This window comes from Oncorhynchus masou, chromosome 8 (assembly GCF_036934945.1).
Source record: "Oncorhynchus masou masou isolate Uvic2021 chromosome 8, UVic_Omas_1.1, whole genome shotgun sequence".
In the NCBI taxonomy this organism is placed as follows: Eukaryota; Metazoa; Chordata; class Actinopteri; order Salmoniformes; family Salmonidae; genus Oncorhynchus; species Oncorhynchus masou.
Genome location: NC_088219.1, coordinates 38679874 through 38706271, shown reverse-complemented (window position 1 = coordinate 38706271; position 26398 = coordinate 38679874). Strand labels below are relative to the sequence as shown.

The 26398-nt window shown below is 42.9% G+C and overlaps 1 protein-coding gene across 1 annotated transcript in view; it reads left to right on the top strand.

Annotated features, from left to right (window-relative positions):
- The window catches only part of LOC135544642 (synaptic vesicle glycoprotein 2C-like), a 64751-nt gene that overhangs the window by 8601 nt on the left and 29752 nt on the right, over positions 1 to 26398 (top strand). Inside the window, exons 2-3 of the mRNA XM_064972402.1 lie at positions 7799 to 8805; positions 26091 to 26271. Of these exons, the coding sequence (XP_064828474.1) occupies positions 8187 to 8805; positions 26091 to 26271 (800 nt within the window). The 5' untranslated portion in view covers positions 7799 to 8186. The remainder of the gene's footprint in view (positions 1 to 7798; positions 8806 to 26090; positions 26272 to 26398) is intronic.

Genomic DNA, 26398 nt, shown 5'->3' with positions numbered 1-26398 from the left:
AAATTGCTGAAATCGTTTTTTCCCCTCATCAATCTACACACAATACCCCATAATGACAAAGCAAAAACTGTTTTTTAGAACTGAACAAAAAACAGAAAGATCATATTTACATAAATATTCAGACCCTTCAATCAGTACTTTGTTGAAGCACCTTTGGCAGCGATTACAGCCTCAGGGTGCAACAAGCTTGACACACCTGTAGTTAGGGAGTTTCATTCTTTTCTACAGATCCTCTCATGCTCTGTCAGGTTGGATGGAGAGTGTCACAGCACAGATATTTTCAGTTGTCTCCAGAGATGTTCGGTCGGGGTTCAAGTTCGGGCTCTGGCTGGGCCACTCCAGGACATTCAGAGACTTGTCCCAAGCCACTTCTGCGTTGTCTTCGCTGTGTGCTAAGTATCAACTTCCAACCCGACTTCGCTATTAAGTTACATCTTTCATGTTTACTTTTTTGTATAGAAAGTTCACGATTATCAAATATTTGACCCAGCACCTCTTTTCAATCTTATATGCTTTGAAAGTGAATTAACTTGTAACCCCATTTGTCTTGAATGTTTTGGTACACCCTGCTTGAGAGTTCTTCTGTGTCTACTCCCACTCAACACACCCTCTTATCGCCTTAATCCCACCCATCTCTTTAAGGATTCACATGCGAGGCCATGTGCTAAACAGGGCGAGTAAGGCAGTGTAGTAAACAACCAACGATTTCAACTAAACGTGGTGAAAATAGTAGCCTACAATAAAGAAAACCCAAGGTAAAAAAAATATATATATTTATCTCGTCCTTGGCCTACATCTTAATCTGACTTTGGTGCAGGCCATGTTGTTCTTCACATTACCTTCTCTGGTGAACACACACTATATCAAATGAAATCCAAGTTTGTTTGTCACATGCACAGGATACAGCAGGTGTAAACAGTACAGTGAAACGGTTACTTGCATATTTCCATAGTAACAATATCAAAAATAGAAAAAAGAAAAAAAAAACTATAACAAAAAGTGTCAATGCCAGTAGAGAAAGAACTAAATAATATACAGTATGTACAAGAACAATATCAATAACGATGCCAGTTATACTGGTGATAGATGAGGTAGTTACAGTACACGCATACAATCAGGGCTATATTTGCTCGAGAATTCCTCTGGGAGAACCTTCCAGAAGGACATCCATCTCTGCAGCACTCCACCAATCAGGCCTTTATGGTAGAGTGGCCAGACGGAAGCCACTCCTCAGTAAATGGCACATGACAGCACGCTTGGAGTTTGCCAAAAGATACCCAAAGACTCTAAAACCATAATAAACAAGATTCTCTGTTCTGATGAAACCAAGATTGAACTCTTTGGCCTGAATGCAAAGCGTCACGTCTGGAGCAAACCTGGCCACATCCCTACGGTAAAGCATGGTGGTGACAGCATCATGCTGTTGGAATGTTTTTCAGTGACAGGAACTGGGAGACTAGTCAGGATCAAAGGAAATATGAATGGAGCAAAGTACAGAGAGATACTTGATGAAAACCTGCTCCAGAGCGCTCAGGACCTCAGACTGGCGTTCACCTTCCAACAGGACAACGACGCTAAGCACACAGCCAAGACAACACCGGAGTGGCTTCGGGACAAGTCTCTGAATGTCCTTTTGTGGCCCAGCCAGAGACCGGACTTGAACCTCGATCAAACATCTCTGGAGAGACCTGAAAATAGCTCTGCAGCGACGCTCCCCATCCAACCTGACAGAGCTTGAGAGGATCTGCAGAGAAGAATGGGAGAAACTCCCCAAATAGCGGTGTGCCGAGCTTGTGGCATCATACCCAAGAAGACTCGAGGCTATAATTTATGCCAAAGGTACTTCATCAAAGTACTGAGTAAAGGGTCTGAATACTTATTTAAATATGATATTTCCGTTTTTTTTTCCAAAAAATTCTAAAAACCTGTTTTTACTTTGTCATTATGGGGTATTGTGTGTAGATTTACGAGGGTAAAACATGATTTAATACATTTTAGAGTAACGCTGTAACATAACAAAATGTGGAAAAAGTCAAGGGGACTTCCCGAAAGCACTGCATATATAGTACCCATCAAAAGTTGACACCTACTCATTCAAGGGTTTTTCTTTATTTTTTACTATTTTCTACATTTTAGAATAATAGTGAAGACATCAAAACTATGAAATAACACATATGGAATCAGGTAGTAACCGTAAAAGTGTTAAACAAAGCTAAATATATTTTATATTTGAGATTCTTTAAAGTAGCCATGCTTTGCCTTGATGACAGCTTTGCACACTCTTGGCATTCTCTCAACCAGCTTCACCTGGAATGCTTTTCCAACAGTCTTGAAGGAGTTCCCACATATGCTGAGCACTTGTTGGCTGCTTTTCCGTCCCTCTGCGATCTAACTCATCCCAAACCAGCATGCTGTGGTAGCCATGCTGGTTAAATGTGCATTGAATTCTAAATAAATCACTGACAGTGTCACCCTCACACCATCATACATCCTCCTCCATGGTTCACGGTGGGAACCACACATACAGAGATCATCCATTCACCTACTCTGCGTCTCACAAAGATATGGCGGTTGGAACCAAAAATAAAAAATTTGGACTCATCAGACCAAAGGACAGATTTTCACCAGTCTAATGTCCATTGCTCGTGTTTATTGGCCCAAGCAAGTCTCTTCGTCTTATTGGTGTCCTTTAGTAGTGGTTTCTTTGAAGCAATTCAACCACGAAAGTTTGATTCTGAGTCTCCTCTGAACAGTTGATGTTGAGATGTGTTTGCTACTTGAACTCTGTGAAGCATTTATTTGGGCTGCAATTTCTGAGGCTGGTAAGTCTAATGAACTTATCCTTTGCAGAAGAGATAACTCTGGGTCTACCTTTCCTGTGGTGGTCCTCATGAGAGCCAGGTTTTTGCGACTGCACTTGAAGAATCTTTCAAAGTTCTTCAATTTTTCCGCATTAACTGACCTTCATGTCTTAAAGTTATGATGGACTGTCATTTCTCTTTGCTTATTTGAGCTGTTCTTGCCATAATATGGACTTGATTAGGCTATAACTAGCAATGCAAATGGCTTTCTGAGATACAAATAATATTAGTACACAGATCATGTAATCCTCCGGCGAAATGGAGTCTTTTGTTTAGACATGTAAGTTAGCTAGCTAGCTAAACAACAAACCATAATCCTAACCCATACAGTATTAGTAATACAAACCGATTGTCATAGCTACCATGCATGAATTTATGTAGTATGAATCTGCAGCTATAACTAACCAACACGTTTCAATATTAGCTAGCTAACATTAGGCTATATAACTACCAATGCAAATGGCTTTCTGAGAATAATATTACGACACAGATCATACACATAACTTTAGCTAGCAAGCCAGACAGCTAACGTTAGCTAGCTGGCTAACAGTAGGCTTTAACGTGCAATGAAAAAAACTTTGACAAAATTAGAAACGTATAATATCTGAAAATGTACTTCGACCCTTGCCCGTACATATGGATGAATGCTTCTCCCTCTCTGTCATGGATGCCATGATTGCCCTTATTTGGAAGATGTAATCCGGAGACAGGTGTTTTATACACAGCCTTCTACGTTCTCTTTTCGACACCCTCTGCATTTGCAATCAAACACTGTTTCCACTGGGCATTCCACTGATTTTGAAACATGGTCAACTTCTTCTGTGACAACAGCACTGTTGTTTGCCATGTCTTCCTCATCACTGTCATTAGAAGACTCTGCAATGTTTTTGCCTAAATCAGGGATTTCCTCATCGTCTGATTCATTTTCAGCCCAATCGTCCTCCAGAAAGTAGTCCATCACAACTTTTCCCCACTGATCTTTGTCAATGGGGCCTGCTACATTCAGGGCAGCAATGTTGTTGAGAGCATTAGAAACACTTTTTAACCAGTTGCGACGAGCAAACCCGTATCCGGGAGCGTAATCATAGCCTCAAAAGCATTAGCATAACGCAACGGACATAAATACCCCTATAAACTTTTCATATTCATGAAAATCGCAAATGAAATGAAATAAATATATTCAAACACAAGCTTAGCCTTTTGTTAACAACACTGTCATCTCAGATTTTCAAAATATGCGTTACAGCCAACGCTAGACAAGCATTTGTGTAAGTTTATCATGGTATAATGCTATGCTAGGCTCTGCTGGCAGCAGGCAACATTTTCACGAAAATAAGAAAAGCAACCAAATTAAATAATTTACCTTTGAAGAACTTTGGATGCTTTCACTCAGGAGACTCCCAGTTAGATAGCAAATGTTCCTTTTTTCCCAAAATATTATTTTTTGTAGGCGAAAAAGCTCCCGTTTCTTCACCATGCTTGGCTGAGAAATCAACCGAAAAATGTTACAACTATAACCCCAAACCTTCTTCAAAATTAGCTACATAATATCGACAGAAACACGGCAAACGTTGTTTAGGATCCATCCTCAAGGTGTTTTTAACAAATATATTCGATAATATATCCGTCGAGGCAGTTGGTTTCTCATAAGAAGCGATTGGAAAAATGGCTACCTCAGTATTTTACGCAAGGTTTTCCGCGGGAGACACCATGTGACCACATGCCATATATGGTCCCTTACAGCCATTCTTCAATGGAAATGCCTAAAAAGACGTCACAATGCTGTAGACACCTTGGGGAAAATGTGGAAAACGTAAGCTCATTAGTAGCTCATTCACAGCCATATAAGGAGTCATTGGCATGAGGCGGTTTCAAAAAATGCAGCACCGCCTGATTGGATTTTTATCTGGGTTTCAGTTCTGTGGCACTCACAGACAATATCTTTGCAGTTTTGGAAACGTCAGAGTGTCTTCTTTCCAAAGCTGTCAATTATATGCATAGTCGAGCATCTTTTCGTGACAAAATATCTTGTTTAAAACGGGAACGTTTTTCACCCAAAAATTAAAATAGCGCCCCCTAAATCCAACTGGTTAAATTCTCCATGATATCTTTCAAAAAAGCTGCAGTAGCATGGATGATCTACACATACTGATCAGCTCACGTTATAGACAGAAGCATGCTACATGGCAGACCAATCTGAACTCATCTCTTGGCATGTCCAGCCCATCCATTATCTCAGCCAATCATGGCTGGCGGGAAGGTTCCTGTCTTTATCCGTGGTGAAAACCAACTAGGCTCGTAATTTCACAATTGTATTCATATTTACAGATGGCACGCAAGTTTGTTATTAAGGCACATGAAAGTTCACATGTTCCAGAAAGCATTTCTGCCTAAAAACACATTTTGATTTAAAGTGTTGTCCTGTGAAGTGAACGGTTCACACATGACCATCAAGCACTTTTGGATATCAGATCGACAGTTACTAACCTCGATTTTGACTTCAAATCTGACTCAGCTATTCCCTTGTTCACACTGAACCCTATTCCTTTGTTTCATGAAAATCGACCAGCACTCACCTCCGTTTTATCGGAAAACGTATAGCCACTCAAGAATAAGGTGGATGAGCTTCGTTTGAGAGTCTCCTATCAGAGAGACTTGAAAAGCTGCAACATTATATGCCTTGCAGAAACTCCATGCAGCGTCATGATCAACCGACAGTAGCCTCGGGCAAGTCCAAAGGGAGAGGGGTGTGCCTCTTCATAAACAACAACTGGTGCACTGTTTCCAGTGTGAAGGAAATCCCTAGCTTTTTCTCACCTGATAAAGAATAAGCTGCAGGCCTTTTTATCTACCAAAAGAGTTCTCATCTGTAATTATCACGGCTGCCTACATCCCTCCACAAGCCAACACCACTTTGGCAATCAACAAACTGTATGGGGCTATAAACAAATAAGAAACCGCAAACCCAGGGGCAGCATTTCTGGTGGACGGAGACTTTAACGCAGGCAGACTTAAAACCTGTCTACCTCACTTCTACCAACACGTCTCCTCCACCACTAGGGTTGCTAAAACTCTAGACCATTGTTTATTCTACACACAGAAACGCATACAGAACTAGGGATGTTAACAGTTAACCGTTAATCCATTAGCCGACAAAAAATACATTTGACCGGTCATGCTTATCGGTCTATAGGTTAATTTGCATAATTTTGAGGAATTCAATTGGCACGTGTATTATTCCATTAGTCGTCATGTATCTTATCACACGCACACAGCGTACGGAGCCTAGTTTGAGGAGCAGAATGGCCTATCACCTGTCAGACAGCACGAGAGCAGCTCCTTAAAAAGCTGGTACTGGATTGAAACATGTTTTTATAAGCCCAGTCATTGCGCAACCAATAATTCTAAATGCAATCGCGTGTTAATTGTTTTGATGGCCATGATTCATGTGTTAAAACTGTTTTGATAGTCTCGGTTAAAAATAGCTACCATTTTATTTCAACTCGCAACTAAAGCACATCTACCATTCGCCATTCAAGTCATAGGTTGCTTTCAATGGTAGCCATGATATCAATGCGTTACCCACCACTATACAATGTGATTTTGAGGGATTAAAATGGCCTGAAAGTTGCTAAAGATGTCAGCCACCCAAGCCATTGACTGTTCACTCTTCTACCGTCCAGCAAACGGTACCGGAACATCGGTTCTCAGACTAACATGCTCCGAGACAGCTTCTACCCCACAGCTAAAGACTGCTAAATAGCCATAACACTGCTATACAGTTAATTAAATGGTTCATTAAGACTGCATTGACCCTATCTTGCATTTACCCTATGCACACTCATAAGACTATTATACACACTATATACACAGTCACTCACACACATTACACTGACACACTTACAAAAAAAACACACATACACAATCATACACACACACTTTTACACTCATCATATGCTGCTGCTATTCTGTTCTTTAGTTTACTCTAATTATTATCTATCCTGATGTCTAGTCACTTTACCCTGCCTTCATGTACATATCTACCTCAAATACCTTATTATTATCTATCCTGATGCCTAGTCACTTTACCCTGCCTTCATGTACATATCTACCTCAAATACCTTATTATTATCTATCCTGATGCCTAGTCACTTTACCCTGCCTTCATGTACATATCTACCTCAAATACCTTATTATTATCTATCCTGATGCCTAGTTACTTTACCCTGCCTTCATGTACATATCTACCTCAAACACATTGTACAGCATATCTGCACATTGATCTGGTTCTGGTACATTATTTAGCTTCATTATTGTGTATTTTATTCCTCCTGTGTTACTATTTTCATTTTTGTGTTATTTTTTAAACTCTGCATCCTTGGGAAAGGCTCTAAAACAAGCATTTCACAGAAAAGTCTACACCCGTTGTATTCGTCGCATGTGACATATAAAATGTGATTACATCTTTGATTTAATGGTGAAGCAGGATGGAACACACATGCTCAGACAGAATACACAAACGCAAGACCAGTCGAGAGACGGAACACAGAAACTAGATGGAATGTACCATATTGGACTAGATGGATCAGACCTAACCGGAACTCATAGACCCCCAAACAGACCACATGGGTGTCTCAGACCCATTCCAGTCAGGGAGAGTATGGAATGGTTCCATTTTTATTTGGCCCCTTCTCTCTGTCCCTTGTTTCCGCCTTTTACGTTCGTTTCCTGCCATTGGCGTCACAGACAGATCTCCTGATAATGTTGAGGGAGAGTTATAGCTGGTACACTGAAGTCCTCAAGGCTTCCTCACTAAATCTACAGGCACAAACAGTCCACTCTGCAGAGAACCTGACTTTAGAGACTGACACTGAGATGGGACATTAAACCTGAACACTGCTGGACCAGAAATTAAACAAATGTATCTCTCTCCACAGAAAGATGAGCTGTGACCAGACGTAAAGACAGCGTGGATGGTGATCTCTCCTACTGGAACTCAGCTGTCTTCACCTCTCAACCGTGTGCCTGCTCCCATCCCACTGCCATAGAGATCTGCTCTCCCTCACACCAGCAGCAGCAGCTTGCTATCCTAGCCAACGCTAGTATCATTTTAACCATCTCCCAACTTACTGTGGTTGGCTGCAGCTGAGTTGCCCTGTTGTAACAGAAGAAAGTAAGCTAACGTAAGTTACTTTCTAATTGTCTCTCACACTTAGGTCAGCTTTTTTGGCAGTTCCTTTTGCCAGTGAACATTGGTTCCCAACTGACTGAGCTGGTTCGCTAAAGGGCAAATAAAGACAGGTAGATAGAATCAGAGTCAGCAAGATGGACGAGTCGTACAACAACAGGACGTCACTGGTGAAGGGCGCCAAGGACATTGCCAAGGAGGCCAAACGCCATGCTGCTAAGAAGGTCAGCAAGGTCGTCAACCGCGCCGCAGACGAGTACTCCTCCCAACGCAACTACAGCCAGTTCCAGAACGAGGACGACGACGATGATGACGGACGCTACGCCTACACGCAGCCCGATGGCAACGACCACTTCCCCGGTGGTCTTACCGCCAAAGACGAAGACGAGGAAGACTACGCCAGTGACGCCACGGAGGGTCACGATGATGAAGATGAGATCTATGAGGGGGAGTATCAGGGGGTGCCTGCTGACGGGAAGCCTAGAGACGGGCATGTTTCTCTGGGTCAACTTGTCTCAGACAGCATGAGGGACCGTAAGGACCTGGAGCAAGAGAGGCAGGCGGACGAGGAGGAGCTGGCCCAGCAGTATGAGCTGATCATGCAGGAGTGTGGCCACGGCAGGTTTCAGTGGCAGCTGTTCTTCGTGCTGGGCATGGCGCTGATGTCTGATGGAGTGGAGGTGTTCGTGGTGGGGTTCGTCCTACCCAGCGCCGAGCTGGACATGTGTGTCCCCAACTCTGGAGCAGGGTGGCTAGGTAAGGTGTGTGTGTGTGTGTGTGTTGATAGAAACTAGTGATTGGGGGAAATAACGATACAGTTATATATCGGGAAATTATTTTTGATGATATATTGTATCGTGTCATTTTGACAATAGAGCAATAGTTAGTTGGCTAGTTGGCTGTACCTGTACCAAAACTCCAGAATTGTCCTTTGATAGCATGTTCTCCATGTTCTTTTTCAAAAGGGAGCCAATTTGATTTCAGCACTTTTATTTCCATGATTGATAAAAACTCGTTTTCTCATGGCTCTCTTCTCCCTCGGCAGCAGACATACAGAGCATTCAGAATGCTTTCAGACCCCTTGACTTTTTCTACATTTTGTTACACTACAGCCTTATTCCAAAAAGGATTAAATAGATATTTTCTCTCATCAAATTACACACAATACCCATAATGACAAAGCAAAAATAAGCTTGGCACACCAGTATTTGGGGAGTTTCTCCCATTCTTCTCTGCAGAGCGTTGCTGCACAGCTATTTTCAGGTCTCTCTAGAGATGTTCGATCAGGTTCGATCAAGTCCGTGTTCTTTCTGGGCCACTCAAGGACATTCAGAGGCTGGTCCCAAGACATCTTCTGTGCTGTTTTGGCTGTGTGGTTAGGGTCGTTGTCCTGTTGGAAGGTGAACCATTGTCCCAGTCTGAGGTCCTGAGCGCTCTGGAGCAGGTTTTCATCTCTGTCCTTTGCTCTGTTCATCTTTCCCTTGATCCTGACTAGTCTCCCAGTCCCTGCCGCTGAAAAACATCCCCTCAGCATGTTGTTGCCACCACCGCGCTCCACCGTAGGGATGGTGCCAGGTTTCTTCCAGACGTGACCCTGGGCATTCAGGCCAAAGAGTTCAATCTTGGTTTCATCAGACCAGAGAATCTTGTTTCTCATGGTCTGAGAGGTTTTTAAGTGCCTTTTGGCAAACTCCAAGCTGGCTATCATGTGCCTTTCACTGAGGAGTGTCTTCCGTCTGGCCACTCTAACATAAAGGCCTGATTGGTGGAGTGCTCCAGAGATGGATGTCCTTCTGGAAGGTTCTTCCATCTCCACAGAGGAACTCTGGAGTTCTGTCAGAGTGACCATTGGGTTCTTGGTCACCTCCCTGATCAAGCCCAATGTCCCCCGATTGCTTATTTTGGCTGGGCGGCCAGCTCTAGGAAGAGTCTTGGTGGTTCCAAACTTCTTCCATTTAAGAATGATGGAGGCCACTGTGTTCTTGGGGACCTCCAGATCGGTGCCTCAACTCAATCCTGTCTCGGAGCTCTACGGACAATTCCTTCGACCTCATGGCTTGGTTTTTGCTCTGACACCTTATATAGACAGTTATGTGCCTTTCCAAATCCAAATCATCCAATCAATAGAATTTACCATAGGTGGACTCCAAACAAGTTGTAGATACATCTCAAGGATGATCAATGGGAACAGGATGCACCTGAGCTTAATTTCGTGTTTCGTAGCAAAGGGTCTGAATAAGGTATTTCTGTTTTTTAAGTTGAAAAAATTCTGAAAACCTGTTTTCGCTTTGTCATTATGGCGTATTGTGTGTAGATTTATGATTAAAAAAAATGTATCTGATCAATTTTAGAATAAGGCTGTGACATAACAAAACGTGGAAAAAGTCAAGGGGTCTGAATATCTTTTTGGACAGGTAAAGACCAAATGGCGTCCGTATTTGTATACCTGAGTAGGAGGTGTTTTCTTTCCTTCCGCACTAGGGAGCAGTGAGTATGTTGTTCGTGTCTACTGAACTGTGAATTCCAAGGCCACATAAAACCCAGACGCAGTTAACATGTCACCATCCTCATCATCCTATCTGAGGTAACGGTGACTCACACTAACGAAACAGAGAAACCACCCACTGCGCACACCAATTCATCACCAAGTCACTTCAACGAGGATAATTGGGTAATATTTGTTTGAAATTTAGGGGGCAGGTGCTCAAAATGAGAGAAAGAATTTCTGTAGTGAACGTTTTTCTCTTTTTTTTGGAGTATAGCCCTATTTATTTCTGCAGCAACACACTTACTCACCCAACCTGGCAGAGATTGAGAGGATCTGCAGAGAAGAATGGGCGAAACTCCCCTAATACAGGTGTGCCAAGGTGTGCCAAAACATATAATAATAATAAAAAATAAAAAATAACACAATAAAATAGCAATAATGAGGCTATATACAGTGGGGAGAACAAGTATTTGATACCCTGCCGATTTTGCAGGTTTTCCTACTTACAAAGCATGTAGCGGTCTGTAATTTTTTTTATCATAGGTACACTTCAACTGTGAGAGACAGAATCTAAAACAAAAATCCAGAAAATCACATTGTTTGATTTTTAAGTAATTAATTTGCATTTTATTGCCGATGTGAACGCTACGAGGCCTTTTCTTGGGCACAAGGACTATGGTGTCTGCTTGAAACATGTAGGTATTACAGACTCCGTCAGGGAGAGGTTGAAAATATCAGTGAAGACACTTACAGGTTGGTCCGCGCATGCTCTGAGTACACCTCCTGGTAATCCGTCTGGCCCCACGGCCTTGTGAATGCTGACTTGTTTAAAGGTCTTGCTGACATTGGCTACGTAGAGCCTGATCACACAGTCTTCCGGAACAGCTGGTGCTCTCTGCTTGCTTCAGTGTTGCTTGCCTCGAAGCGAGTATAAAAGGCATTTAGACCGTCTGGTAGGCTCGCGTCACTGGGCAGCTCGCGGCTGAGTTTCCCTTTGTAGTACCTAATAGTTTGCAAGCCCTGCCACATCTGCCGAGCGTCAGAGCCGGTGTAGTAGGATTCAATCCTATTCCTGTATTGACGCTTTGCCTGTTTGATGGTTCGTCTGAGGGCATAGCGGGATTTCTTATAAGCATCCGGATTAGTGTCCCACTCCTTGAAAGTGGCATCTTAGGCTTTAGCTCAGTGCGGATGTTGCCTGTATTCCATGGCTTCTGGTTGGGATATGTATGTATGGTCACTGTGGGGACAACGTCATCGATGCACTTATTGATGAAGCCGATGACTGAGGTGGTATACTCCTCCATGCCATTGGATGACTCCCGGAACATATTCCAGTCTGTGCTAGCAAAACAGTCCTGGAGCATAGCATCCGCGTCATCTGACTACTTCCGTATTGAGCGAGTAATAGCTACGTCCTGCTTTAGATTTTTGCTTGAAAGTAGGAATCAGTATAGAATTATGGTCAGATTTGCCAAATGGAGAGTGAATAAGAGCTCTGTACGCATCTCTGTGTGTGGAGTAAAATTAGTCTAGGTTTTTTTCCCTCTTGTTGCACATGTGAAATGCTGGTAAAAATTAGGTAAAATGGATTTAAGTTTGCCTGCATTATGGTCCCCGGCCACTAGGAGCACTGCTTCTGGATGAGCATTTCATTTTTAGCTTATGGCCTTACACAGCTCGTTGGGTGCGGTCTTAGTGCCAGCGTCGGTTTGTGGTGGTAAATAGAAACATAGATGAAAACACTCCTGGTTGATAGTGTGGTCAATAGCTTATCAGAAGGTACTACATACAAGGTACCTCAGGCAAGCAATACATCAAGACTACCTTAATATTAGACATCATGCACCATCTGTTATTGACAGATAGACACACACTCCCACCTCTTGTTTTACCGGACGTAGCTGTTCTGTCCTGCCGATGCACGGAAAACCCAGCCAATTTTGTTTGTTTGTTTTGTTTGTTATCCATGTCGTCGTTCAGCCACGAGACTGTGAAACATAAAATATTACAGTTTTTGATGTCCCGTTGGTAGGATAGTCTCGAATGGAGCTTATCCAGTTTATTCTTCAGTGATTGCATGTTGGCCAATAAAATGGATGGTAGAGGTTTCTTACCCACTTGCCAACAAATTCTCACAAGGCACCCTGACCTGCGCCCCCTGTATTTCCTTATTTTCCTCAAGCAAAGGATGGAGAATTGGGCCTTGTCCGGGAGCTTCATTATATCCTTTGTGTCAGACTCATTAAAGAAAAAATCTTTGTCCAGTTCCAGGTGAGTAATCGCTGTACTGATGTCCAGAAGCTCTTTTCGCTCATAAGAGAAGGTAGCATCAATATTATGTACAAAGTGAGTAACAAACAATGCAAAAAAACACACAAAATAGCACAGTTGGTTAAACAGCAGCCATCCACTCCGGCGACATTTTTCTGGACAATATTCCCGATGAGATAAATCAAGTTCTTGACCTCAGCTGAATCTGGGAATGAATGGTGTGGCTGTTGAACAAGTTGAGGAGACTAAATTACTTGGTGTTACCTTAGATTGCAAACTGTCATGGTCAAAACATATAGATTCAATGGTTGTAAAGACGGGGAGAGGTATGTCTGTAATACATAGATTCTGTGCTTTTTTTGACACCACACACAAGTGCTGCAAAGAAAGCTGCAGCTGGCCCAGAACAGAGCTGAACGTCTTGCTCCTCATTGTAATCGGAGGGCTAATATTACTACTACGCATGCCAATCTCTCTTGACTAAGAGTTGAGGAAAGACTGACTGCGTCACTTCTTGTTTTTATAAGAAATATTCATGTGTTGGAAATTCCAAATGGTTTGCATCTTCAACTTACACACAGCTCTGACACACACGCTTACCCCACCAGACATGCCACCAGGGGTCTTTTCACAGTCCCCAAATCCAGAACAAATTCAAGGAAACGTACAGTATTATACAGAGCCATGAGTGCCTGGAACTCCCTTCCCTCTTTTATTGCGCATGTAAACAGCAAACCTGGTTTCAAAAACACCTCACGGCACATCGCCTCTCCCCCATGTGACCTACTTGTTGTGTGTATGTACTGACATGTATGTGTAATTGATAGATGCAAACACACACACACACACACACACACACACACACACACACACACTACATGTTAATGTTTTAAAATGTATGTCGATTATAAAGTATTTTATCTGCCATTGGAGTTGGCCAAGGATGTGTTACGCATTTTACATTTGTAAGATAGCATTAACTTTAGGCTATTTGCTTCATTATGAAAGTAATATTGAATTGTGTTTGGTTGACAACTCAACCAAATATCAACGTTTAAAGTAGATGAATCTACTGCATGGATAGTTCCATCTGAGCCACTGGCTTAATCCCATATTTTTACTTGTATTTTTGGTTGAGTTGGAGACGTGAATCCAACATATCGTTTGTTAACATGTCGACAAGTTAATAGGCTATTTATTGTATTTCAAATGGGATATTGAAATGTGTTTGGTTGTCAAACCAACCAAATATCAACATTTGAAGGAGATGGATCTTCTGATTGGCTAGTTTATTTCCAGTTTGTCAACAAATGAATAATTGATATGTTGGATTCACGTCTCCATCTGAACCAAACATCTAAGTTAAAGAACAGGAGTAAATCAAATCAAGTCAAACTTTAAATGTACTTTAAATAAAGTTTGATTTGATTTAGTCGTAGGGCGGCAGGTAGCCTAGCGGTTAAGAGCGTTGGGCCAGTACTTCAAATCCTAGAGCCGACTGAATGAAATATCTATCAATGTACCTTTGAGTAAGGCACTTAATTATAATTACTCCTGTAAGTTGATATGAGTGTCTGCTAAATGTAGTCAGTCCTGTTCTTTAACTTAGATTTTGGATGGAGACGGGAATCCAACAAGGGTACCAAAAACATTCTCTAGCATTGAAGGTCCCCAGGAAAAAAGTGGCCTCCATCATTCTTAAATGGAAGAAGTTTGGAACCACCAAGACTCTTCATAGAGCTGGCCACCCAGCCAAACTGAGCAATAGGGGGAGAAGGGCCTTGGTTAGGGAGGTGACCAAGAACTTGATGGTCACTCTGACAGAGCTCCAGAGTTCCTCTGTGGAGATGGGAGAACCTTCCAGAAGTACAACCCTCTCTGTAGCACTCCACCAATCAGGCCTTTATGGTAGAGTGGCCAGAGAGCTCCTTAATGAAAACCTGCTCCAGAGCACTCAGCACACAGCCAAGACAACACAGGAGTGGCTTCCGGACTTGAACCCGATCGAACATCTCTGAAGAGACTTGAAAATAGCTGTGCAGAGACGCTCCCCATCTAACCTGACATAGCTGGAGAGGACCTGCAGAGAAGAATGGGAGAAACTCTTCAAATACATGTGTGCCAAGCTTGTAGGGTCATACCCAAGAAGACTCGAGGTTGTAATCGCTGCCAAAGGTGCTTCAACAAAGTACTGAGTAAAGGGTCTGAATATTTATGTAAATGTTATATTTCAGTTTCTAAACTTATTTTTGCTTTGTCATAATGGGGTACTCTGTGTAGAATGATCTGGATTTTTCCCCCAAACCATTTTAGAATAAGGTTGTAATGTAACAAAACGTGGAAAAAGTCAAGGGGTCTGAATACTTTCTGAATGCACTGTAAATCATGTAGCAGATATAGGATATGGTAGAGAGAGTATGTGGCCTTGTCTGTAGCCTACAGGCTGGAGATAAAATGTATGACAATGTAATGACATGGACACTTTTTACATCATGCAGGTTTCTCTGATCAAATAGCCTGACCTAAGACACGTTTTACATCATGCAGGTTTCTCTGATCAAAGAGCCTCACCTAAGACACATTTTACATCAAATAGCTTAACCTAAATCAAAAGAATGCGTTGTCATGATAACAAACAACATATCTTAAAAACAGGACAGGTCAAAGTAAAATGAACAATATGGAATGAACAATCACAACTGTTGTCCAGGAGTTTCACCCCTTGTCATTGATCATTGGTTTCAAGTTTGTATCTGTACATTTTTGACAAGCTGATGATAGCGAAAAAGAAAATAGTTTAGCATTTCCCGCTGTGTAAACACTTTGCAAATAGGCTCACAATAACACCTGATAAAGTTGGGTAGCTGATATTCAGAGCTTCAATAGCCAAATTGATAAGTCAGGACTAACAAAGCATTTGCAACAGCCTGTTTTCCAAATGGTGGGCCTACCACATGGATGGGTATTCATAAAATTCCATTGTGGGCCAACATGGTAGGCTACACCCCAGTAAGCAAAAGGCCACTTCTTTTGGAGGTAGGCTTACCACATACTGTAGATGGGCATTCATAACAGAGGCCTTGTGGCCCTGAAATAGCCCTCTGGTACAGTGTTGATCTTATAGCCCAGCCTCATCATGGCTCTATATGAAGGTCATCCACACTGTTAGTGGAGAAGGGCTCCTAATTGACTGTCTGGTTAGGGAGAGAGAGAGAGATGGGGGTCGGAAGAGAGAGAGAGAGAGAAGTCAGAGAGGGAGACAGTCAGAGAGAGAGAAAGAGAGACAGTCAAGAGAGAGAGTGAGAGTGAGGGAAGACAGGATAAAAATGATTAAAAAAAGAGTCACAGACAATCGACCAGGCCCAGCCCAGGCCAGTGGTCTCACTCCAAGGGTTGTTTTATTTTACTAAGCGTTTGCTCTCTGGCATTTCCAATTCAGACAAGTGTTATAGTTCTGCAATGGCTGGTCAGAGACAAAGAGAGGCATGATTGACTCCAAAAGAAAACACTTCAGCTTTTCTTTTCCCTGCTTTCCTTCATTGTCTTCATCCATTCCCACCCCTCTCTCTTTGTGCTACCTCCTACCCTTCATCCCTTTTATCTCTTCCTCTTTTTATCCCACGTCCTCTTCATTGCACCCCCCTCTCTCTCCCTCCCTCTCTCTGTCTCTCACTGCTATTAGGTGATTGTGAGGGTGAGATATTACTGTGAGGTAGTATAATCTCTATGGTATTGTGTTTCTCTCTGCAGTTTAGCCGTGCTTAGCTGGCTCAGTTAAACCCGCTTGACTGAGGAAGAACAGGGAGGAGGAGGAGGAGGAGAGAGCAGGAGACTACGGTTGAGCCTGCCTCCCTACGAAACACTCTGAGGCACTTCAAACCTCTCCTCCTCTCCTTCTGTCTTCACTCCTCCTCTTCCTCCAACTATCTTCTCTTTGTTCTGTTGAAGGTTTGACTCAGGGTCAGTGGATCGCAGGGGTCGGCAGAGCATGATTGGAGATTTGTGTGTCTGTGTGTGCGTGTGTCTGCGTGCGCGTGCCTGTGTGTGTTAATCAACACAACGGGGTGATAAATTGGCTGAACTGGAGCCATGAGGTCAACTAATTAAAGCATACAGGGATAAAGCACCAACACTGTGCGTGTGTCTGTGTGTGTCTTTGTGTGTTGTCTGTGTGTGTGTGTGTGTGTGTGTGCGTGCGTGCGTGCGTGCGTGCGTGTGTGTGTGTGTGTGTGTGTGTGTGTGTGTGTGTGTGAAATGGATGGGTTAAGCTGAAAATACTGACAGACACAAATCAGCTCCCAGTCTGATGTCAAGTGTTCTGTCCACCCTGGCCTGCCCCCTCCTTTCAGTGGACAAGTGAAGACTGGGAGCTGCAGGCAGGCAGGAGGCAGGATGCTAATACAAGTGTCTGCCTCAACATGATAATGGGCTGCTTTGTTTCCTGACAGGCCTCCTGTCTCTCTCGCTCTGTGTGTGTGTGTGTGTGTGTGTGTGTGTGTGTGTGTGTGTGTGTGTGTGTGTGTGTGTGTGTGTGTGTGTGTGTGTGTGTGTGTGAGTGAGTGAGTGTAATACTGGCATTTTCTCAAATGAATCAGAATCAAAAGTCACTGAACCAAAATATAAATGCAACATGTAAATTGTTGGTCCCATGTTTCATGAGCTGAAATTAAAGATCCAAGAAATGTTCCATATGCACAGAATGCTTTTTTGTGCACAAATTTGTTTACATCCCTGTCAGTGAGCATTTCTCCTTTGCCAAGATAATCCATCCACCTGACAGGCGTATCAAGAAGCTGATTATACAGCACAATCATTACACAGGTGCACCTTGTGCTGGGGACAATAAAAGGCCACTCCAAAATGTGCAGTTTTGTCACACAACACAATACCACAGATGTATCCAGTTTTGTGGGAGAGTGCAATTGGCAATTTGACTGCAGGAATGTCCACCAGAGAATTTAATGTAAATGTTCACATCTTAAGTTGGTTTTAGAGAATTTGGCAGTACGTCCAACCGGCCGCACAACCACAGACCACTTGTAACCACTCCTGCCCAGGACCGCCACATCTGGCTTCTTCACCTGCGGGATCATCTGAGACCAGCCAACCCGGACAGCTGATGAAACTGTGGGTTTGCACAACCGAAGAACAAACAAACTGTTGCACAAACAAACTGTCAGAAACCGTCTCAGGGATGTTCATCTGCTCGGCGTCCTCACCAGGGTCTTGATCTGACTGCAGTTTTGTGTGGTAACCAACTTCAGTGGGCAAATGCTCATCTTCGGTGGCCACTTGCACACTGGAGAAGTGTGCTCTTCACGGATTAATCCCAGTTTGAACTGTTCTGGGCAGATGGCAGACGTCATGTGGGCGAGCGGTTTGCTGATGTCAACGCTGTGAACAGAGTGCCCCATGGTGGCGGTGGAGTTATGGTATTGGCAGGCATAATCTTCGGACAACAAACATAATCTAATTTTATCAATGGCAATTTGAATGCACAGAGATCCTGATTCTGAGGCCCATTGTCGCGTCATTCATCCTCCGCCATCACCTCATGTTTCAGCATGATAAGGCATGGCCCCATGCCACAAGGATCTATACACAATTCCTGGAAGCTGAAAATGTCCCAGTTCTTCCATGGGTTGCATACTCACCAGACATGTCACTCATTGAGCATGTTTGGGATGCTCTGGATTGACGTGTACGACAGCGTGTTCCAGTTCCCGCCAATATCCAGAAACTTCGCACAGCCATGGAAGAGGAATGGGACAACATTCCACAGGCCACAGTCAATAGCCTGATCAACTCTATGCGAAGGAGATGTGTCGCGCTGCATGAAGCAAATGGTGGTCACACCAGATACTGACTGGTTTTCTGATCCATGCCCCTACTTTTTTTAAAGCTATCTCTGACCAACAGATGCATATCTGTATTTCCCAGTCATGTAAAATCCATAGATTAGGGCCTAATTTATTTATTGAAATTGACTGATTTCCTTATGTGAACTATAACTCTATATTTTTGTTCGGTGTCATTTAGAACAGTTGTAAGATGATATAACTGTTTTCCTTCTCTACACCATTCGAATATTCCTTGTAGTAGATGCTCTCAGACAGACCTGTCAATCAAACGTCAACCTCCGGGGATTCCCTGAATCTTGGGGGAATCCCTAAAGATACCCCCGGAATGTACCCAACGTTCCAGTTCCGGAAATACTCATCTGTTTCTCTCTGTTGTCGCCCCTTCTCTCCTCTTCTCCACTCCTCCTCTCTCATCCTCTCCTCCTTTCCTTTTATCCTCTCATCCGCGCTGAGAGTGTAGTGGCAGAGGAGCGTAGCGTGGACGGGGAATTATGCTTACACATAAGAGCTAATTACCATAGAGACAAACCCACCGCGCCGCTCCCCGCTTGACGCTTACTGCCCCCGTCTCGTCTGGCGGAGATAACAGCAGCAGCTAAAGTTGAGTTCGTGAAGTATTCCCTCTGGGTTGGAGGCTGAGCTGTAGACTGTGCCGTGCTGTTGGAGAGGAGAGAAAAGATAAGAGAGTCTGCAGAAATATCTCTCTAAAGTCTATGATTAGTTTCTAATTCAGTTGGACTAAATGCAGCTTTATTTGATGAATGCTTACTACGCAGTCATTTGTAATGGAAGTCAACTCTGAAACGGTGTTTGTGTGTCTGTGTATGAATCACATCGTTTGGATGTGAGGGTTTAGATTGGATTAGGATCCCTTTTAGTCCCCGTTTGGACTGATCTTCCAGGAGTCTTTAAACACTAAAATACAGTTTATCATGCGATCACATTTTCACATATAACACACTGTTACAAACAGACATAATACACAGACATATTGCCCAGATAAACACTCTTAACAATCTAAAAAGATAGGTTGATTCCTTCATCTACCATAGTCTTGCACAACCTTCCAATGTATATTGTATATTATATTATAATGTACATTTTAAATGGTTTTCAAAGTATTATTTGAATTTATATATTGAAAGGTTTGCTCAGATAAATGATTCAATTTCTTTATTAGTCTGAATCGAAATGTTATTTGGCCTATTTTCTTTTCCGTCTGGATAACACAGATGGTGGACAGTTTATTCCTAGTATTGACTGAATGACCGTCTCTTACCATCTGAATACTGCTGTGAATAGAGTTTGGCCGTTTTAAATGGTGTATGTTATGATGTAAAATAAACATGTTTTCTTCGTCAACCATCTTGTCGATTAATGACCACCCAAGAGCTTGGTGCACGACTACAACAGAAGAACCACATCTCCACATTCAAAACAATCCTTGCTGCTTTGTTCTGTACCATCGGCATCCTCCTAGTTTAACTGGCTGATGCATTTTCCCAGAACACAGGACAATAGTTCACCTGACTCCCAATTAATGCTTTGAGACGACCACGATAAGCAGCTGTCTAGCTGCACTCCTGGTAGTCTGGCTTCTGCCACATCCTCTGGTTGTACTTCCTCCCCCATGCTTAATTGTATCCCATGCTGTGTTGGCCTTTTTCTGGTGGAACAGGCCAACATAACCTTGGTTTTCATGGTGTTCAGAACCAGTTTGTTCCCCTGCAAACCCGCTCCCTGATATTTCCCAGCTCTACTTGTAGATCTTGCTGTACCTGTTGAATCGATTGTATTGCTGTAGGAATTGCAGTATCATCTGCAAATATAGTAGCTTGAGCTTCAAGGTCGTTGGTGTACTAAGTAAAGAAGTGGCTCTCCTGCAGTATATGTCAGTTAGATATGACTGTATCCAATTCAATGCTGTCTCCTTAAAACCATAATGCATTCATTGTGTCAAAATGATTTCATGATCCACTAAATCAAATGCTGCACTGAAATCTAAAAATAGTACACCTACAAACCTGCCATTATCCATAGCATTGAGCCACTGGTCAGTCATGTCAACCAATGCAGTGGTAGTGGAATGGTTTGTGTGATAAGCATGCTGATCGGCTGTGATCAGATCCTTTTTCTTCATGACCTCCTATATTTGTCTCCTCACAATACCCTCCAATATCTTACTGAGTGAAGGGAGTAGACTGATTGGTTGACTATGGGCAAGAGTAATGGATTCTTTGCTGTCCTTCAGGATTGGACACAGTTTAGCATGCTTCCATACATTTGGAAATGTCCCCTTTTCCAGTAACCAACTAAATACGTATTTCAGTGGAGCTGCAATCTGGGGAGCAGCATAGCGATGTAAAACATTGTCCATAAGACCATAACCTGTAGATTTACCATCAGGTAATGACTTCAATAGGTTTAACACCACCTCTACTGACAGCATTTGTAGACTAAAAGAGCAGTTTTTTGTGCTCATAATATGATCATCAATCCATTGGGCAATCGCTTGTTTGGAGGAATGGGTGTTCACATTTTCGCTCAGTAAATACATTTTCTTTGTCAAAAAATCTTGTTCTGCCGTCAACCTCCACACTAGATGGACATGATGAAATAGATGTACCAAGTAAGCCCTTCACTGTATTCTATACCTTTTTTTTAATCATTTCTACAACAATAAAAACATTTTTGTTCAAAAAATATGTCTTATGATTTAATTTAACTACATAATTGCGTAGTGTTCTATAATTCTGTTAATCAATTTCTAGTTTAAATTTGGCTGCTAAGACAATTTTCCATATTTCTTTGAGAAAATGCCTCACCCAACGGGTCCCAACTGTACTCTTTCTGGCATTATGGTCCATTACCTCAGTGAGCAAATCAATAAAACATCCTGTAGCGTGATTTAAATCATCCTCTAGATAAATCAGCTCCCAGGGTAGCTATTTAGAAATAGCTCATGATTAAATGTCTTAACATTTCTGTTGACCACAAACCTTGGGGGTGTCTTTGCAACCTTGGTGTTCATGGTTATGGTCACAATGTTATGGTCTGTCCAGCCCACTGGTATTGACCTGGCTTTTAAGCATTAAGCAAAGGTATATTACAGAAGATAAGATCCATGCACGTGTCCGAACTGTGACCTAACTTAGTTGATGATCTAGTAGTTTGAAACCTGTTGTTTCAAACCACAACTCCCGGCACATCTCATCAATTTAGTTCTATTTGAATTATTGTGATCCTTCCAATTTATATTAAAATCCCCCAAGATAAATACATCTCTGTTGCTATCTGTGGCCTGGTCAAACCCAGTACATAAGTCATCCAGATAGGACACGTTAGAGCTAGGAATGTCTATACACACATCCTACCAATATGGCTGCCTCTACTTGACATACATTAAGGTCACCCCTCCTCTTAAAAGGTATATGATTCTGAATGTACAGAGCTACACCCCCACCATTCCTATTCATGTCCTGATACAGTTGGATTAGAATGAGTCCCAATACAGTTGCCCCTTGATGTAAAGTTTATCCATCACCAAGGAGACTCGTTGGTTCAGGCAACGCTTTTCTTTCATGGTGGGATTCAGTTTTTCCCCCTCCTTTTCATTGATCTCCATGGGGGGGGGGTCATTCATTCCAAAATGTTTCTGAGTTCTCTGCCCCTGCTCTTCGCCATTTCCTTTTTGCTTAAAATGTTCAAAACAGTTGGCCTTACCCATTCAATGGAGAAAGTGGCATTACGCACAACGTCAGTGGGCAGTTTCAGTTGAGTTGACCTCGGGTCTCGGACAGCTTCTGTCGTTGTCGTTCTCTGGTATCCCTGAAAAGATTAGATTGTCCCACATTGATGGACACTGTACATCAAGCAATGTTTCTTTAAGTTGTTTGTTCTCCCTTTGCACCACCTCCACCTTGCCGTGAATAGAGTCTACAGCACCTTTCAGCTCTGTGTTCTCTTTCCTTAGATCATCAATCTGACGTTGGCTGAATTCTAGACTGGCACATAATGCATTGACGTCCTCTCGCAGTATATCCAATATATCAAGTTTTGCAAGCCTTTCATTGATGGATTTCAGCAAGTCAACATCCATATCTGTAAACCTCTCTCCACCCTCCTGATTTGCTGTCGTTAGACTCTAGTTCCGATTCTTCTCTGAGATTTTTGATTGGACAAAACTGTTAAGAAAGCAAAGCAACTCTGGATCATTCATGCTGTTGGGTGGAGATCAATTCTGTACATGTGTGGGTAAGGGGTAAAGACTGAGGTGTCACTGTGGGAAAATTTCAAATAACAACCTATTTTGTCCCAGGAATAAGGAATATAGGGTATAATTTGGGATGCAGTCTGAGGCTCTACTACACCCTGACCCCTGGTTGAACCCTATAGGAAATCACCTCTTCTGGAAAAGGTTGTTTCCAATTCCCTTTTCCCTCCTCCTCACCCCAACCTCCCCTCCCCACCCCTTTATGACGGATATCAGCCCAGCTGTGGGGAGTCATAAAGTAAATGAGGTGTTGTTGGCCGATACCATGGACTGTCTCGGCATTGCTCCCGAGTGGCACAGCGGTCTAAAGCACTGCATCTCAGTGCTAGAGGACTGTATCTAGACTCAGGCTGTCACATGGACTGGTTCCATTTCCCAGGCAGTTAGTCACTTCCATCCTGTGGAAAAACAACCTCAGTAGTTTACAGGTCAGTCAACGTGTTGAGGCTTCCATAGGGTTCAGTTAGTGTTTAGGCTTCCATACTGAGTGAGGTTCAGTTAGTGAGGTTCAGTTAGTGTTGAGGCTTCCATAGTGAGGTTCAGTTAGTGTTTAGGCTTCCATAGTGAGGTTCAGTTAGTGAGGTTTAGTTAGTGTTGAGGCTTCCATAGTGAGGTTCAGTTAGTGTTGAGGCTCCCATAGTGAGGTTCAGTTAGTGTTTAGGCCCCATAGTGAGGTTCAGTTAGGTTTGGCCGGGGTAGGCCATCTTTGTAAATAAGAATTTGTTCTTAACTGACTTGCCTAGTCAAATTTAAAAAAACAGAGAGGGGCTGGGCTCTGGGCTTCCCGGCAGCGATGAGGCACAGCATCTGTGAACGATCGCCTCTCCCCATAAACACAGATTAGCATTTTTATTAGCATATCTAGACTCTGGCTGAGTGAAGTGGATTATTTCCTGCCCCCCACCCGCCTCCATTTCCCAGTGTCCACTGGGACTGGAAGAGAGATCACACTTACTTCCTGTGGAAAAACAACCTTATCTGATAGTTCACAGGTCAGTCAACGCTCGCTTATCAAATGCTGTGGTCAGAACATAGTACCGTTGAAATTCAGTTAGTGTTTAGGCTTCCATACTGAGGTTCAGTTAGTGTTGAGGCTTCCATAGTGAGGTTCAGTTAGTGTTTAGGCTTCCATAGTGAGGTTCAGTTAGTGAGGTTCAGTTAGTGTTGAGGCTTCCATAGTGAGGTTCAGTTAGTGTTTAGGCTTCCATAGTGAGGTTCAGTTAGTGAGGTTTAGTTAGTGTTGAGGCTTCCATAGTGAGGTTCAGTTAGTGTTGAGGCTCCCATAGTGAGGTTCAGTTAGTGTTTAGGCTTCCATAGTGAGGTTCAGTTAGTGTTTAGGCTTCCATAGTGAGGTTCAGTTAGTGAGGTTTAGTTAGTGTTGAGGCTTCCATAGTGATGTTCAGTTAGTGTTGAGGCTTCCATAGTGAGGTTCAGTTAGTGAGGTTTAGTTAGTGTTGAGGCTTCCATAGTGATGTTCAGTTAGTGTTGAGGCTTCCATAGTGAGGTTCAGTTAGTGTTTAGGCTTCCATAGTGAGGTTCAGTTAGTGTTGAGTCTTCCATAGTGAGGTTCAGTTAGTGAGGTTTAGTTAGTGTTGAGGCTTCCATAGTGAGGTTCAGTTAGTGAGTTTCTGTTAGTGTTGAGGCTTCCATAGTGAGGTTCAGTTAGTGTTTAGGCTTCCATAGTGAGGTTCAGTTAGTGTTGAGGCTTCCATAGTGAAGTTCAGTTAGTGTTGAGGCTTCCATAGTGAGGTTCAGTTATTGTTGAGACTTCCATAGTGAGGTTCAGTTAGTGTTGAGTCTTCCATAGTGAGGTTCAGTTAGTGTTGAGGCTTCCATAGTGAGGTTCAGTTAGTGTTGAGTCTTCCATAGTGAGGTTCAGTTAGTGTTGAGGCTTCCATAGTGAGGTTCAGTTAGTGTTGAGTCTTCCATAGTGAGGTTCAGTTAGTGTTGAGGCTTCCATAGTGAGGTTCAGTTAGTGTTGAGTCTTCCATAGTGAGGTTCAGTTAGTGTTGAGTCTTCCATAGTGAGGTTCAGTTAGTGTTGAGTCTTCCATAGTGAGGTTCAGTTAGTGTTGAGCCTTCCATAGTGAGGTTCAGTTAGTGAGGTTTAGTTAGTGTTGAGGCTTCCATAGTGAGGTTCAGTTAGTGTTGAGTCTTCCATAGTGAGGTTTAGTTAGTGTTGAGTCTTCCATAGTGAGGTTCAGTTACTGTTGAGCCTTCCATAGTGAGGTTCAGTTAGTGTTGAGGCTTCCATAGTGAGGTTCAGTTATTATTGAGGCTTCCATAGTGAGGTTCAGTTAGTGTTGAGCCTTCCATAGTGAGGTTCAGTTAGTGAGGTTTAGTTAGTGTTGAGGCTTCCATAGTGAGGTTCAGTTAGTGTTGAGTCTTCCATAGTGAGGTTCAGTTAGTGTTGAGTCTTCCATAGTGAGGTTCAGTTAGTGTTGAGCCTTCCATAGTGAGGTTCAGTTAGTGTTGAGGCTTCCATAGTGAGGTTCAGTTATTCTTGAGGCTTCCATAGTGAGGTTCAGTTAGTGTTGAGGCTTCCATAGTGAGGTTCAGTTAGTGTTGAGGCTTCCATAGTGAGGTTCAGTTAGTGTTGAGGCTTCCATAGTGAGGTTCAGTTAGTGTTGAGGCTTCCATAGTGAGGTTCAGTTAGTGTTGTAGCTTCATGGCTGCCTCTGTGTTCTTTATTAAGTTTGTCTGTCTGCAGGTCCCCAGGCAAATCAGATCGATTGGATCTCTGTGACCCCTCAGTGGTTTATCAATGACTGGGAAATGACAAGCCTGGTTAAATCACATCACTCTTTCTGCTCTGGACTCTACTAATACAGTCAGACATGCAGCGATACTGATACAGTTGCTGTGTGTGAGACACAGTGGCTTCTCTGTGTGTGACTGTGTGTGTGTCCTCCCTAGTCAGCAGTTTGCCTGAAAAGCCATTTTGGTCCAGATGGTTCAGATCATTTTCAAGTGCTGCAAAGCTAGAAGTGTCAAGAAAAAAAAGTTAACACTAAACAAAAAAATAAAAAAATATTCTCTCTCCTTTTATCCAACCTAATTCTCTTCCCTCTCTTCCTTGCCACCCACCCGCCCCCCCCCTTCTTTCTCCCGCTGTCTTTTTCTTTCCATCTCCCTCCTCTCTGCAGGCAGCATAGTGTACCTGGGGATGATGATGGGGGCATTCTTCTGGGGGGGTCTGTCGGACAAGGTGGGCCGTAAACAGTGTCTGCTTATCGCTATGTCGGTCAACGGCTTCTTCTCCTTCCTCTCCTCCTTCGTCCAGGGGTACGGCATGTTCCTCTTCTGCCGCATGCTCTCCGGCTTCGGGTGAGTGTTGTCTGATTTGCTCTGTTCTATTATATTCTATAATATTCTACTATTCTAAAATACTCTACTCTACTCTTCTCTACGGTACTCTACTCTGTTGTGTTCTTTTCTATTCCATTCTACTATA